The 14,444-nt window shown below is 42.7% G+C and overlaps 1 protein-coding gene across 1 annotated transcript in view; it reads right to left on the bottom strand.

The window, feature by feature from the left end:
* The window catches only part of syt17 (synaptotagmin XVII), a 95,535-nt gene extending 81,494 nt beyond the window's left edge, over positions 1-14,041 (bottom strand). The window contains exons 1-4 of the mRNA XM_070856724.1: positions 14,027-14,041; positions 13,263-13,280; positions 12,700-12,848; positions 1,332-1,477 (exon numbers count right to left, since the gene is read on the bottom strand). Of these exons, the coding sequence (XP_070712825.1) occupies positions 1,332-1,477; positions 12,700-12,848; positions 13,263-13,280; positions 14,027-14,041 (328 nt within the window). The remainder of the gene's footprint in view (positions 1-1,331; positions 1,478-12,699; positions 12,849-13,262; positions 13,281-14,026) is intronic.
* Between the last annotated feature and the right edge of the window lie 403 nt (positions 14,042-14,444).

Genomic DNA, 14,444 nt, shown 5'->3' with positions numbered 1-14,444 from the left:
TCAGGAAGGCGAATGGAATGTTGGCCTTCATTGCGAGAGGGATGGAGTACAAAAGCAGGGAGGTCCTGCTGCAACTGTACAGGGTATTGGTGAGGCCGCATCTGGAGTACTGCGTGTAGTTTTGGTCACCTTACTTAAGGAAGGATATACTAGCTTTGGAGGGGGTACAGAGACGATTCACTAGGCTGATTCCGGAGATGAGGGGGTTACCTTATGATGAAAGATTGAGTAGACTGGGTCTTTACTCGTTGGAGTTCAGAAGGATGAGGGGTGATCTTATAGAAACATTTAAAATAATGAAAGGGATAAACAAGATAGAGGCAGAGAGGTTGTTTCCACTGGTCGGGGAGACTAGAACTAGGGGGCACAGCCTCAAAATACGGGGGAGCCAATTTAAAACCGAGTTGAGATGGAATTTCTTTTTCCTTCTTCTTTAGTGATAGTGTTTGTTTTAAGTTGCTCCCGCCCTATGATTGTCTATTATTGGGATGGTTTTCGTGTCTTCTACCGTGAAGACCGATACAAAATATTTGTTCAAAGTATCTGCTATTTCTCTGTTCCCCATTAGTAATTCCCCAGTCTCATCCTCTAAATGACCAACGTTTACTTTAGCTACTTTCTTCCTTTTTATATACCCGTAGAAGCTCTTACTATCTGTTTTTATATTTCTTGCTAATTTACTATCATAATCAGTCAGAAAGCACTTCTTAACACAAAGAGTAGTGGAAATCTGGAACTCTCTCTCCCTAATTTACTGGAATTCTTTGAGGATGTAACGAGCATGGTGGATAGAGGTGTACCAATGGATGTGGTCTATTTAGATTTCCAAAAGGCATTCGATAAGGTGCCACACAAAGGGTTGTGAATCTGTGGAATTCTCTGCCCAAGGAAGCAGTTGAGGCTAGCTCATTGAATGTATTCAAATCACAGATAGATAGATTTTTAACCAATAAGGGAATTAAGGGTTATGGGGAGCGGGCGGGTAAGTGGAGCTGAGTCCACGGCCAGATCAGCCATGATCTTGTTGAATGGCGGAGCAGGCTCGAGGGGCTAGATGGCCTACTCCTGTTCATAATTCTTATGTTCTTATGTTCTTATAAAACTGTTGAGGCTAGGTCAACTGAAAATTTCAAAACAGAAATAGATAAAGTTTTGTTAGGCAAGGATATTAAAGGATATAGGTGAGTAAAAAGAGTTAAAATACAGATCACCCTTGATTTAATTGAATGGCACCATAGGCTCGAGGGGCTGAATGGCCTTCTACTGTGCCTATGTTCCTATGTTAAATAAAGTAGACAAACAGAAATACACTTAATGTGTCTCAGTCTTACTTGAAATTCGTCTTGTGAAGCTGTAGGTGGACCGTGATGCATCTAAGGAACTCTTTCTGTCAGGAGAGATGCCTTGGGGAGTTGGTGGAGGATCGCTTTTCGTATTCTCGACATCTGTTTCTTGGTCATTGTTACGATTATTTATTCTGTTTCATTAAAGAAAAACATGATTATATCAGGTATATTCCTGGTAAATCCTATTCTAAACTGTGCTTCAAAACACCTCTCTCAATAATGTTCCACCAAGCTCATTTTGCCTTTTATATTTTCTTTGCTGTTGTCTGTCATTGTTCTTAAACTCACTCTGATCTAATGGAACATTTTTCTATGATGACAGCAAAGCATTCAAACAGATGTTGAAACTTCTAGTTTTACAATGTGGCCTTGAGCTTATTTCATTCAAACACTTTTATTTCTGTTATACACACAAAATAGTGGCTATTTTTAAACAACATGATTAAGACACAATTAGTACCAAAGGTTTTCTCAGTAACCAAACCTGCATTTACATTGCAACTGTAGTGCCAGTGCAAATCAGTTGCACCTAGTACTGATGCTAAGAATCAATGGGCTAGAAATCCCATTTTTGGTGATAGCGTAATACTGCTCTGACTCCATTACCGCTACAAGGCCTAAAATTCAGGCTTCAGTTCGCTTGGCAGTAAAAATCGGCGTTGCACGAGGATTCGTGGCACAAACCGCAAATTTTCTGCAACTTTTCTCCGAGGCCGATACCGCTGCGAGTTGGGCCTTGGGCGGGTGGAAAACACCTCCCCAAAAAAACGCAAAATAAATTAAAAAAATCACAAACCATTCACAAGGCACTTAACTATCGAATCGCTGCAAAAGAATTAAAAAATAAAAATTAAACCTACCTTTTTTGCCAGTCTACATACCTACCATTGTTCCAAGGGTTGCAACGCAGGTCTTTCCCGGGCAGGTTTTTTCATCCTAACTACGGGTGCGCTGTGAGCCAAATTTTTGTCAAAAGCGCTATTTCGAGTCTTGCACACCGGCAGTCCTCTCCCCAGCGGTACTTAAAAACCGCTGGCGCAAGACTTCTCAGAATTTCATGGTTCGCCATTTTTTGCCAAAAATGACGAAATATCGCCAAAAGAATGGGCGCAAGATAGGCGAATTTTTTTAATGAATGGTTATAACACGGAAGAAGACAATTCGGCACGTCGAGCCCATGCCGGCTCTCTGCAACAGCACCTCAGCTAGTCCCACCCCCACGCCCTTTCCCCGTAGCCCTGCAAATCTTTTTCTTTCAGGTACTTATCCAACTCTCCTTTGAAAGCCATGATTGAGTTTGCCTCCAGCACCCTTTCAAGCAGTGCATTCCAGATCCTAATCACTCGCTGTGTAAAGAAGTATTTTCTTTTGTCAATCTGTGTCCTTTGGTTCTTGATCCTTCTGCTAATGGGAACAGTTTCTCGCAATCTACTCTGTCCAGACTCCTCATGATTTTGAACACCTCTATCAAATCTCCTCTCAACCTTCTCTTCTCCAAGGAGAACAACCCCAGCTTCTTCAGTCTATCCACGTAACTGAAGTCCCTCATCCCTGGAATCATTCTCATCAATCTTTTCTGCACCTTCTCCAAGGCCTTCACATCCTTCCTAAAGTACGTTGGCCAGAATTGAACTCAATACTCCAGTTGAGGCCGAACCAGTATTTTGTAAAAGGTTCATCATAATTTCCACGCTTTTTACTCTATTCATGAAGCCCAGGATCCCATAAGCTTTTTTAACCCTTTCTAAATCTGCCCTGCCACCTTCAACGATTTGTGCACATATACCCCTAGATCTCTCTGTTCATGCACTCCCTTTAGTTTATATTTCCTTTAGTTTATATTTCCTCTCCTGATTCTTTGTACCAAAATGTATCACTACCCATTTTTCTGCGCTAAATTTTATCTGCCACGTGTCCGCCCATTCCACCAGCCTGTCTATGTCCTTTTGAAGTCTATTACTATCCTTCTCACTGTTTACTATACTTCCAGGTTTTGTGTCATCTGCAAATTTTGAAATTGTGCCCTGTACACCCACATCCAAGTCATTCATAAGTAACATTTATATATAAATATATAAAGATGTTGTAATTTCCCCTTGAACACACATCTTTTTCTAGTTTATCTGCTATCGCCCCCATGCCCTCTCTGAGATCTTGTCTGCGATCCCCCACCCCTTCTCTCTCAACCCGATTCCTACTACAGGGTTTTCAGACAAGATAGAAAGGGGGATAAAACTGGAGGGGGTTGCAATATTGGTTAAAGAAACAATGACAGCTGTGAGGAGGGATGATATGTTAGAAGGATCATCAAATTAGGCCATATGGGTTGAACTGAAGAACATAAAAGGGACAATCACACTGCTGGGAGTGAACTATAGACTCCCAAACAGTCAGAGGGAGATAGAAGAGCAAATATGTAGGCAAAATTATGAGAAGTGCAAAATCAATAGGGAGTATTAGTAGGGGATTTCAACTGCCCTAATATTAACTAGGATAGAATCAGTGTAAAAGGTATAGAGGGTGAAGAAGTCTTAAAATGCATTCAGGAGAACCTTTTTAACCAGGACGAAGTAAGCCCAACAAGAGAGGGGGCAGTTCTGGATTTAGTCTTGGGCATGAGGCTAGGCAGGTGGAAGGGGTATCAGTGAGAGAGTACTTTGGTGGTAGTGATCATAATTAAGTTAGATTTAGCATAGTTATGAAAAAGGACAAAAATAGATCAGGAGTAAAAGTTATTGATTTGGGAAAGGCCAATTTTACTAAGCTGAGATGTGATTTAGCAAAAGTGGACTGGAAACAGCTACTTGTAGGTAAATCAGTGTCAGGGCAGTGGAAGGCATTCAAGGAGGAGATAGTGAGGGTTCAGAGTAAATATGTTCCCACAAAGAAAAAGGGTGAGACTCAAGGGGCATACAGGGTAGGATACATATATTTTATAAATACAAAAAGAGCAAGAGGATAACTAAAGAAAGAGTAAGGCCTATTCGAGACCAAAAAGGAAGCTTGTGTGTGGAGGCAGAAGACGTGGGCATGGTTCTTAATGAATACTTTGCGTCTGTCTTCACAAAAGAGAGGGGAGGTGCAGACATTGTAGTTAAGGAGGAGGAGTGTGAATTATTAGATGAGATAAACATAGTGAAAGAGGAAGTATTAAGAGGTTTAGCATCTTTGAAAGTAGATAAATTGCCAGGCCGGATGAAATCTATCCCAGGCTGTTAAGAGAAGGGAGGAAATTGCGGAAGCTTTGACCATCATTTTTCAAACCTCTCTGTCTACAGGTGTGGTGCCGGAGTACTGCTAACCTTGTACCGTTGTTTAAAAAGGGAAAGAGGGGTAGGCCGAGTAATTACAGGCCTGTCAGCCTAACTTCGGTGGTGGACATATTGTTGGAAAAAATTCTGAGGGACAGTATTAATCATTATTTAGAAAGGCACAGATTAATCAATGGCAGTCAGCATAGATTTGGTTAGGAAACATCGTGTCTGACAGACTTGATTGAATTTTTTTAGGAGGTAACAAGGAGGGTTGATGAGGGTAGTGCATTTGATGTAGTCTACGTGAATTTTAGCAAGGCTTTTGACAAGGTCTCATATGGCAGACTGGTCATGAAAGTAAAAACCCATGGGATCCAAAATTGGCTCAGTGGCAGGAAGCAAAGGGTAATGGTCGATGGATGTTTTTTTGACTGGAAAGCTGTTTTCAGTGGGGTTCGGCAGGGCTCAGTACTAGGTCCCTTGCTTTTTGTGGTACACATCAATGATTTAGACTTGAATGTAGTGGGTATGATTGGCCGTGTGGTTGATAGTGAGGAAGAAAGCTGTAGACTGCAGGAAGATATCAATGGACTGGTCAGGTGGATAGAAAAGTGGCAAATATAATTCAATCCGGAGAAATGTGAGGTAATGCATTCAGGGAGGGAATACACAATAAATGGTAGGATACTGAGAAGTGTAGATGAGCAGCGGGACCTTGGAGTGCATGTCCACAGATTCCTGAAGGTAGCAGGACAATTAGATAAGGTGGTTAAGAAGGCATACGGGATACTTTCCTTTATTAGCTGAGGCATAGAATATAAGAGCAGGTAGGTTATCCTTAAACTGTATAAAACATTAGTTAGGCCACAGCTAGAGTACTGTGTACAGTTCTGGTCACCACATTATAGGAAAGTTGTGAATGCACTAGATAGGGTACAGAGGAGATTTACGAGGATGTTGCCAGGACTGGAGAATTTTAGATATGAGGAAAGATTGGATAGGCTGGGGTTGTTTTCTTTGGAACAGAGGAGGTTGAGGGGAGACCTCATTGCGGTGTATAAAATTCTGAGGGGCCAAGATAGAATGGATAGGAAGGATCTATTTCCCCGAGCAGAGAAGTCAATAACCAGGTATAGATTACAAGTAATTGGAGAAGGATTAGAGTCAATGTGAGGAGAACATTTTTCATCCAGAGGGTGGTGGGGGTCTGGAACTCATGGCCTGAAAGGATGGTCGAGGCAGAAACCCTCATCGCGTTTAAAAAGTACTTGGATTTGAACTTGAAATGCCGTAACCTACAAGGCTACGGACCAAGAGCTGGATAGCTCTTTTTCAGCCGGAACAGACACAATGGGTCAAATGGCCTCCTTCTGTGCCATAAATTTCTATGATTCTACTAAACTGCTGAGTACCCAACTTTCCTTCCTGGCCCCTATACTTCAGGTACTGTCCCTCTTCCTTTCAAACCTGCCGTCATCACCGCTCCTCAAAAAACTCTCCTTTAACCACTGTCCAAACTATCGCCCCATCTCCAACCTTCCTTTCCTCACCAAAGACCTTGAACATGTTGGCCTGGAATTTGAAACTTCCAGCATTCGCCATCATTACTCAATTACTCTGTAAAACTGACAGCAACTTTCAGCGTCCGCACATAGAAACATAGAAAATAGGTGCAGGAGTAGGCCATTCGGCCCTTCTAGCCTGCACCGCCATTCAATGAGTTCATGGCTGAACATGCAACTTCAGTACCCCATTCCTGCTTTCTCACCATACCCCTTGATTCCCCTAGTAGTAAGGACTTCATCTAACTCCTTTTTGAATATATTTAGTGAATTGGCCTCAACAACTTTCTGTGGTAGAGAATTCCACAGGTTCACCACTCTCTGGGTGAAGAAATTCCTCCTCATCTCGGTCCTAAATGGCTTCCCCCTTATCCTTAGACTGTGTCCCCTGGTTCTGGACTTCCCCAACATTGGGAACATTCTTCCTGCATCTAACCTGTCTAACCCCGTCAGAATTTTAAACGTTTCTATGAGGTCCCCTCTCATTCTTCTGAACTCCAGTGAATACAAGCCCAGTTGATCCAGTCTTTCTTGATAGGTCAGTCCCGCCATCCCGGGAATCAGTCTGGTGAACCTTCGCTGCACTCCCTCAATAGCAAGAATGTCCTTCCTCAGGTTAGGAGACCAAAACTGTACACAATACTCCAGGTGTGGCCTCACCAAGTCCCTGTACAATTGTAGCAACACCTCCCTGCCCTTGTACTCAAATCCCCTCGCTATGAAGGCCAACATGCCATTTGCTTTCTTAACCGCCTGCTGTACCTGCATGCCAACCTTCAATGACTGATGTACCATGACACCCAGGTCTCTTTGCACCTGCCCTTTTCCTAATCTGTCACCATTCAGATAATAGTCTGTCTCTCTGTTTTTACCACCAAAGTGGATAACCTCACATTTATCCACATTATACTTCATCTGCCATGCATTTGCCCACTCACCTAACCTATCCAAGTCGCTCTGCAGCCTCATAGAATCCTCCTTGCAGCTCACACTGCCACCCAACTTAGTGTCATCTGCAAATTTGGAGATACTACATTTAATCCCCTCGTCTAAATCATTAATGTACAGTGTAAACAGCTGGGGCCCCAGCACAGAACCTTGCGGTACCCCACTAGTCACTGCCTGCCATTCTGAAAAGTACCCATTTACTCCTACTCTTTGCTTCCTGTCTGACAACCAGTTCTCAATCCATGTCAGCACACTACCCCCAATCCCATGTGCTTTAACTTTGCACATTAATCTCTTGTGTGGGACCTTGTCGAAAGCCTTCTGAAAGTCCAAATATACCACATCGACTGGTTCTCCCTTGTCCACTCTACTGGAAACATCCTCAAAAAATTCCAGAAGATTTGTCAAGCATGATTTCCCTTTCACAAATCCATGCTGACTTGGACCTATCATATTACCTCTTTCCAAATGCACTGCGATGACATCCTTAATAATTGATTCCATCATTTTACCCACTACCGATGTCAGGCTGACCGGTCTGTAATTCCCTGTTTTCTCTCTCCCTCCTTTTTTAAAAAGTGGGGTTACATTGGCTACCCTCCACTCCATAGGAACTGATCCAGAGTCAATGGAATGTTGGAAAATGACTGTCAATGCATCCACTATTTCCAAGGCCACCTCCTTAAGTACTCTGGGATGCAGTCCATCAGGCCCTGGGGATTTATCGGCCTTCAATCCCATCAATTTCCCCAACACAATTTCCCGACTAATAAGGATTTCCCTCAGTTCCTCCTCCTTACTAGACCCTCCGACCCCTTTTATATCCGGAAGGTTGTTTGTGTCCTCCTCAGTGAATACCGAACCAAAGTACTTGTTCAATTGGTCCGCCATTTCTTTGTTCCCCGTTATGACTTCCCCTGATTCTGACTGCAGGGGACCTACGTTTGTCTTTACTAACCTTTTTCTCTTTACATATCTATAGAAACTTTTGCAATCCGTCTTAATGTTCCCTGCAAGCTTCTTCTCGTACTCCATTTTCCCTGCCCTAATCAAACCCTTTGTCCTCCTCTGCTGAGTTCTAAATTTCTTCCAGTCCCCGGGTTCTCTGCTATTTCTGGCCAATTTGTATGCCACTTCCTTGGCTTTAATGCTATCCCTGATTTCCCTTGATAGCCACGATTGAGCCACCTTCCCTTTTTTATTTTTACGACAGACAGGAATGTACAATTGTTGTAGTTCATCCATGCGGTCTCTAAATGTCTGCCATTGCCCATCCACAGTCAACCCCTTCAGTATCATTCGCCAATCCTCATACCTTCAAAGTTAGCCTTCTTTAAGTTCTGGACCATGGTCTCTGAATTAACTGTTTCATTCTCCATCCTAATGCAGAATTCCACCATATTATGGTCACTCTTCCCCAAGGGGCCTCGCACAACGAGATTGCTAATTAATCCTCTCTCATTACACAACACCCAGTCTAAGATGGCCTCCCCCCTAGTTGGTTCCTCGACATATTGGTCTAAAAAACCATCCCTTATGCACTCCAGGAAATCCTCCTCCACCGTATTGCTTCCAGTTTGGTTAACCCAATCTATGTGCATATTAAAGTCACCCATTATAACTGCTGCACCTTTATTGCACGCACCCCTAATTTCATGTTTGATGCCCTCCCCAACATCACTACTACTGTTTGGAGGTCTGTACACAACTCCCACTAACGTTTTTTGTCCTTTGGTATTCTGCAGCTCTACCCATATAGATTCCACATCATCCAAGCTAATGTCCTTCCGAACTATTGCCTTAATTTGCTCCTTAACCAGCAATGCTACCCCACCTCCTTTTCCTTTTATTCTATCTTTCCTGAATGTTGAATACCCCTGGATGTTAAGCGCAGTTAAACGCAGAAATCTGGTAGTTGCTGTCAGTGATACCCTGCTCCTCTACAGGGTGCACTGTTGCAGTCCAATCAATTAGAATTCACTTGATTTGACATGAACTATTTATGTATTATGCTCGCTGTGAAAACCCTTGAAAATGTTATGGTTTGTTGAATGAGTTTTTAATGGCAAACTAAGTCATAATTACTGCTGACCAACCTCTCTGGCCCTGAAAAATAATTTTATATTGTGGAGTGTCATTTTCTCCGTTCCATGATAAAAATTCCATTGATTTTTTAAATATTTTTATTTTTAAGTTTGTTTATGATATTTCAGCTTCTACCATAATCCCATGTGTGTATCCCAATTTTTATTTCACTTTCTGTAAAATTATTAAAAAGTGAATGATAAAATCTGGTTTTTACTTCCTGGTTTACTGTCTGTGAGAATTCTTCAATGTGATTGGCGGCTCAACATGCTTGATGACATCACAGTTGCTGGATGCCACAGATCCCCTATAGATGGCGCCAGATGGAAAATCACATTAGAGAAAGGGAAATCAATGCCACAGAGCCCACTAAATCTTTGTGGCAGCGTTCTTCGAGTCAGCGGCGAGCGCGTCACTTCGCCACTGACAGCAAAATCCGGGCGATTATCATCTCCCAAATGTTCTCACAACTGCATGTCTGAACCTCTACAATCGGATTTCCACCCCTGCCACAGCACTGAAAAGGTGCCTAATCAAAGTCACAAATGACATCCTACGTGACTGTGACTGTGGTGCACTATAACCTCCTCATTCTCTCAAACTCTCTGCAGCCCTTGTTACAGTTGACCACACCATCCTCCTCACACACCTCTCCTCCATTGTCTAGTTGAGAGGGACTGCACTAGTTTGGTTCCACTCTTATGTATCCAGTTATAGCCAATTTATCTTCTGTGATGGCGTCTCTTCCAGTAACTCTGGATTCTCCCCAAGGATCTGTCATTGGCCCTCTCTTTTCTCAACTACATTTCTTATCTAAATTGGCTACTATCTTGCAATTTAAAAAAAAACAGCATAACCCCTTTAAAACCAAATCTGGTCACTTTCCATTAGATGTATTAACAGTCCCGTTGGGGTAAAAATGAGGCCCAAAATCGAGCACAGACTCATTTCTACCCCATTATATCTATCAGCTAGCCCTTGTAGAATCTCAGAAAGCAAAGCTCCAACCAATCAGGCAGTATTGCTGAATACCATGCATTGATAAAGTTGAGAAGGACGGCGCTATTCAAAGTTGACGTTATTACAGATAACAATGTCAATCAATGTATCATCATTTAAACAATTCAGCTTGAATTTGCACAAGTTTCAGAAAACTAGCCATAGTATTCTCCAGTAACTGCTGGTATAGGCACACCTATATTCCAGCAAAATCTACACCAGAAGCGCAATCCTCAACGGGGTGCATGAACAGAGAAGTCATTGAAGGTGGCAGGACAGGTTGAGAAAGCGGTTCAAAAAGCTTACGGGATCCTGGACTTCATACAAAAGCAAGGAAGTTATGATGAACCTTTATAAAACATTGGTTCGGCCTCAACTGGAGTACTGTGTCCAATTCCGAGCACCGCACTTCAGGAAGATTGTGAAAGCCTTAGAGAGGGTGCGGAAAATATTTACAAGAATGATTCCAAGGATGAGAGCTCTGTTTCATGGATAGACTGGAGAAGCTGGGGTTGTTCTTCTGAGAGCAGAGAAGGTTGAGAGGAGATTTGATAGAGGTGTTCAAAATCATGAAGTGTCTGGACAGAGTAGATAGAGAGAAACTGTTTCTATTGGTGGAAGGAACAAGAACCAGAGGACACAGATTTAAGGTGATTGGCAGAAGAACTAAAAGCAACATGAGGAAGGACTTTTTTAGACAGAGAGTGGTTAGGATCTGGAATGCACTGCCTGAAAGGGTGGTGGAGGCAGATTCAATTGTGGCTTTAAAAAAGGAGATTGGATCAGTACCTGAAGGAAAAACATTTGGAGGTCTACGGGGAAAGGAAAAGGGCATGGAACTAGTTGAAGTGCTCTTGCAGAGAGCCGGCACGGGCTCAACGGGCCTAATGGTCTCACGTGCTGGATCCATTCTATGAGTCTAAGCGTACCATGATTCACAAACAGCATCCCACTATATTAGGAACCTGTATCGCACAGGAATATAATGCCTCAAATAACATGACTCAGTTTATGTGTTCTGACATGTTCTTAGACTGAACAGAACTAGACTGAATCTTGGTGCATTTGCTCATTTCAGCTAGTTTCTGTTTACTGAACCATTTCAATTTACATCTCCACTTTTTCTGATTTTTCACAAAATATTAAATTAAATAAGAATAATTGCCTCACAAAATGCACTATATTGTCAGCCGACTCTGAGATTAGCATTTTATGTAAGATAAAACAGTAAGTTTAGAAATAAATAATATTTCAGGGACTAACGAGCTCTATTCCAAAATTTAACATTAGCTGTTAAATGCATCTGTTTAACGTGTGCTGTGGTAGTACCAGTGGATGTTTCTGCATTAGTATTTTAAAATAGATGTATTTTTTCAGGTAACATACAAAAAACAAGAATATTATTAATGACTGATGGTACAATGGCATGCACACCTACAAGCACACACACCCACACGCAAAACATATAAACATACATGATAGAAACATTATACACGAACACACCAACACACACAGACACAAAGATGCATGCGCGCACACACACACTATGCATTTTCACATTAAAAATCGCGTTTTCCATCTGCACCCCAGATTCACCCCATCCTAGATCTGCAATCGTCTCCAAATCTGACTCCCAACGCGCACCCTCACCCCTTCTAACTGCATATTTCCCCCTCCCTCTGTTCCACCATAATTGCCAAAGCCTTCATCCAGCCGGCCTTAGCACTTTGGGGATTTTTTCCGTGAACCCCTTCACATTGTTAACTCTTCCCCACCTTCAAAAGCCTCCTCAAAACTTACCCTTTTGAATGTGACTTTGGTCACCTCTGCCAAATCTCCTCTAATTCCTGTTCGGTGTCCACTATGCTCTCTGTAAAGTGCCCTAAGATGTTTAGTTATATGAAAAGCCATATATAAGTGTTTTTCTTACACAAAGTTATAATGTGTTGCATTAGTTTTAGTATATTTGTATTTCAGCCTATTCCAGTCTCACATATTTTCAGCTAAATTTGGTAGATTTTTAAATCTGTTTCTGTATATCGCACTGAAATAACATAAGCCTATCTTTGCTCATTTCAAATGGTTTGCCATCAGTCTCTCATTGTTTCCTCTGGGGTTTCTTAATCTTAAAATCTGACTGTTGGTAATATTGTGATGGTGGCAAATATGGAACCACAACTATTCATCTTCCTTTCACTAATACAGGTAAAGGACCTGAACATATCGTTGTTGATGGTGTAATGTTATTATTGCACCCTGCAGCACACTAGACGTTATAGAGGCTCCATGCGACATCATAACATTGGCGTGCGTTTGATTCGCCATGACAGCAGACATCTAATACTGGATGACTGACAACACCCTGAAAATAAACGCAACAAATAGTCCGCGCATTGAATGCCAGCCATTAAATAAGTTGCAGTGTGAGCACTTGTTGCAACCACCATGCTGTAGTACACAAAGAAAAGAAAAATATATATAAGTGCAATTTAAAATCAGACTTACAACCATGGCGGAGTCTGTGCAGGAAACGGTCCTAAGATTTCCACTTCATCTTCACTGGACTGACAGCAACTACAGTCATAACACTTTTGGCAACACTTCCTACAAGTCCATCTGCACAGAAGAAAATCTGATATTCTAGACAGAAAGCCCTGTTTGAGATGGAAAGGAAACGGGAATTAACAACGAGCCGGTGTATTGCTGCACACACATCCACTCTTTCTGTGCCCTGGGTTTTCAGACTGCTTTGAGGCACACGCCTCGCCTCGACAGCTGCTGTTAGTCCTTGTGATTTTTTTCCCTTTCTACTGGCTTTTGTTCGGAGCTCGCCACCACCATTGCTGATAACAGTAAGATGGCAATTTAAAAAAAAAGACACTCACACCAGCAGGGGAATAAATGGAATGCACAGAGAGCGTTTCTTTGTATTTTTTTTAATGGAAAGCAATACTTGCAGACAGCAATAGACAAAGGAAACTGTTGAAACATGTTCGAGGCGCGTGTGGGGTGGCTGTTATTAAAAGTGACATATTTTGATTTGTAGGTTTTGTAAAATAAATGCTCACCTGGTTTATTGGTTCCAACTGTCCTTTTAGCGAGCCACGGGGAGAGGGGAAGGGAGGAAAGAGAAATAAACCAGTTTAGCGTTCTAATAGCAAACAATTCTCCCGCCGACTTGTAAGAGGTAATCAACATTGGAAATCTTACAAAAATATGAAGGAATTACAGCAGATGGTGTTGGGGGAAAACTGAGGGTGATGTTAGGTGAGAATTGACTGTGCAGAACAGTTGGGTGCGAATGATCTTTTGGCCAGAGCTACAGCCATGGGTTTCCGAAGTGGAATGTTGTCCTCTCAATTAGCTGTGGCTGTCTCCATGGAAACCGTGGCCAGAACGCTGACGCATCGCCTGATCTGTACCACTATTAAGAAGAAATTGAAGGTGCAAAGCCAGAGAACATGATATTTTTGTTTTAAAGGCATTTTCTGCACACAACAGCAACAGTTGCTTTCACCGAAAGAAAGAACACGAAATGAGCGCTGGAAACTAACAAGTGGCAGAATGTGATGCACAACCAGGGCAGCTTTCAGTTACACATCTGGGAGCACCACTGTTTACACCAAGAATCACCCAACAAATTGTGCCCAAACACAGTCCTTTCTGTGAATGCACACGTCCCGGGAAAATTCATTCTGAGCACTTTGCTGTTGCCCTGATAAGGGAGAAAGAAATTGCCAGTTGTTATGAACATTGCGTGCAAACCCCAATGCATTCGCGAAAGGCTGGCGGCAAGCTCAGTAAATTTACCTTTAAATGTTTCCAAACCTACCTGTATATACGCCATCTTCGCTCAGTGTCTTACTACTTCATACCTCGTCCTGCGCATGGCGTCTCCTCGATTTGCTCTCAAAAAGACGTGACTTGTGTGAGTGATAGTACTGGCCATTCCCATTTCACTTTTAGATTCTTCAGCAAGCCGCCGCCTCTCCCTCTTCACCTCCACTTTCCTCCGGAAACCTGCTCCAGCTGCGAGCTGCCTGCGCCTATCTCTCCACCTCCCTCTCTGGTGTCCACTGCGCTTTATTTACTCGGACCACACTGAGTGCAAATGCCACGCTTTGCGAGCTGTCATTTTCTCCCCCCCCCCCCCCCCCGCCGTTCGAGGGGAAAGATGGAATGGCGAGGAATGACCCCGGGGGCCCTCTCCCCAGGCGCACCGGCCGCGCTCACCCGCTCCCAAATAGCGC

Source organism: Pristiophorus japonicus, chromosome 15 (genome assembly GCF_044704955.1).
Source record: "Pristiophorus japonicus isolate sPriJap1 chromosome 15, sPriJap1.hap1, whole genome shotgun sequence".
NCBI lineage: Eukaryota > Metazoa > Chordata > Chondrichthyes > Pristiophoridae > Pristiophorus > Pristiophorus japonicus.
The sequence above is the reverse complement of the archived record's forward strand: the minus strand, read 5'-3'. Positions and strand labels throughout refer to the sequence as shown.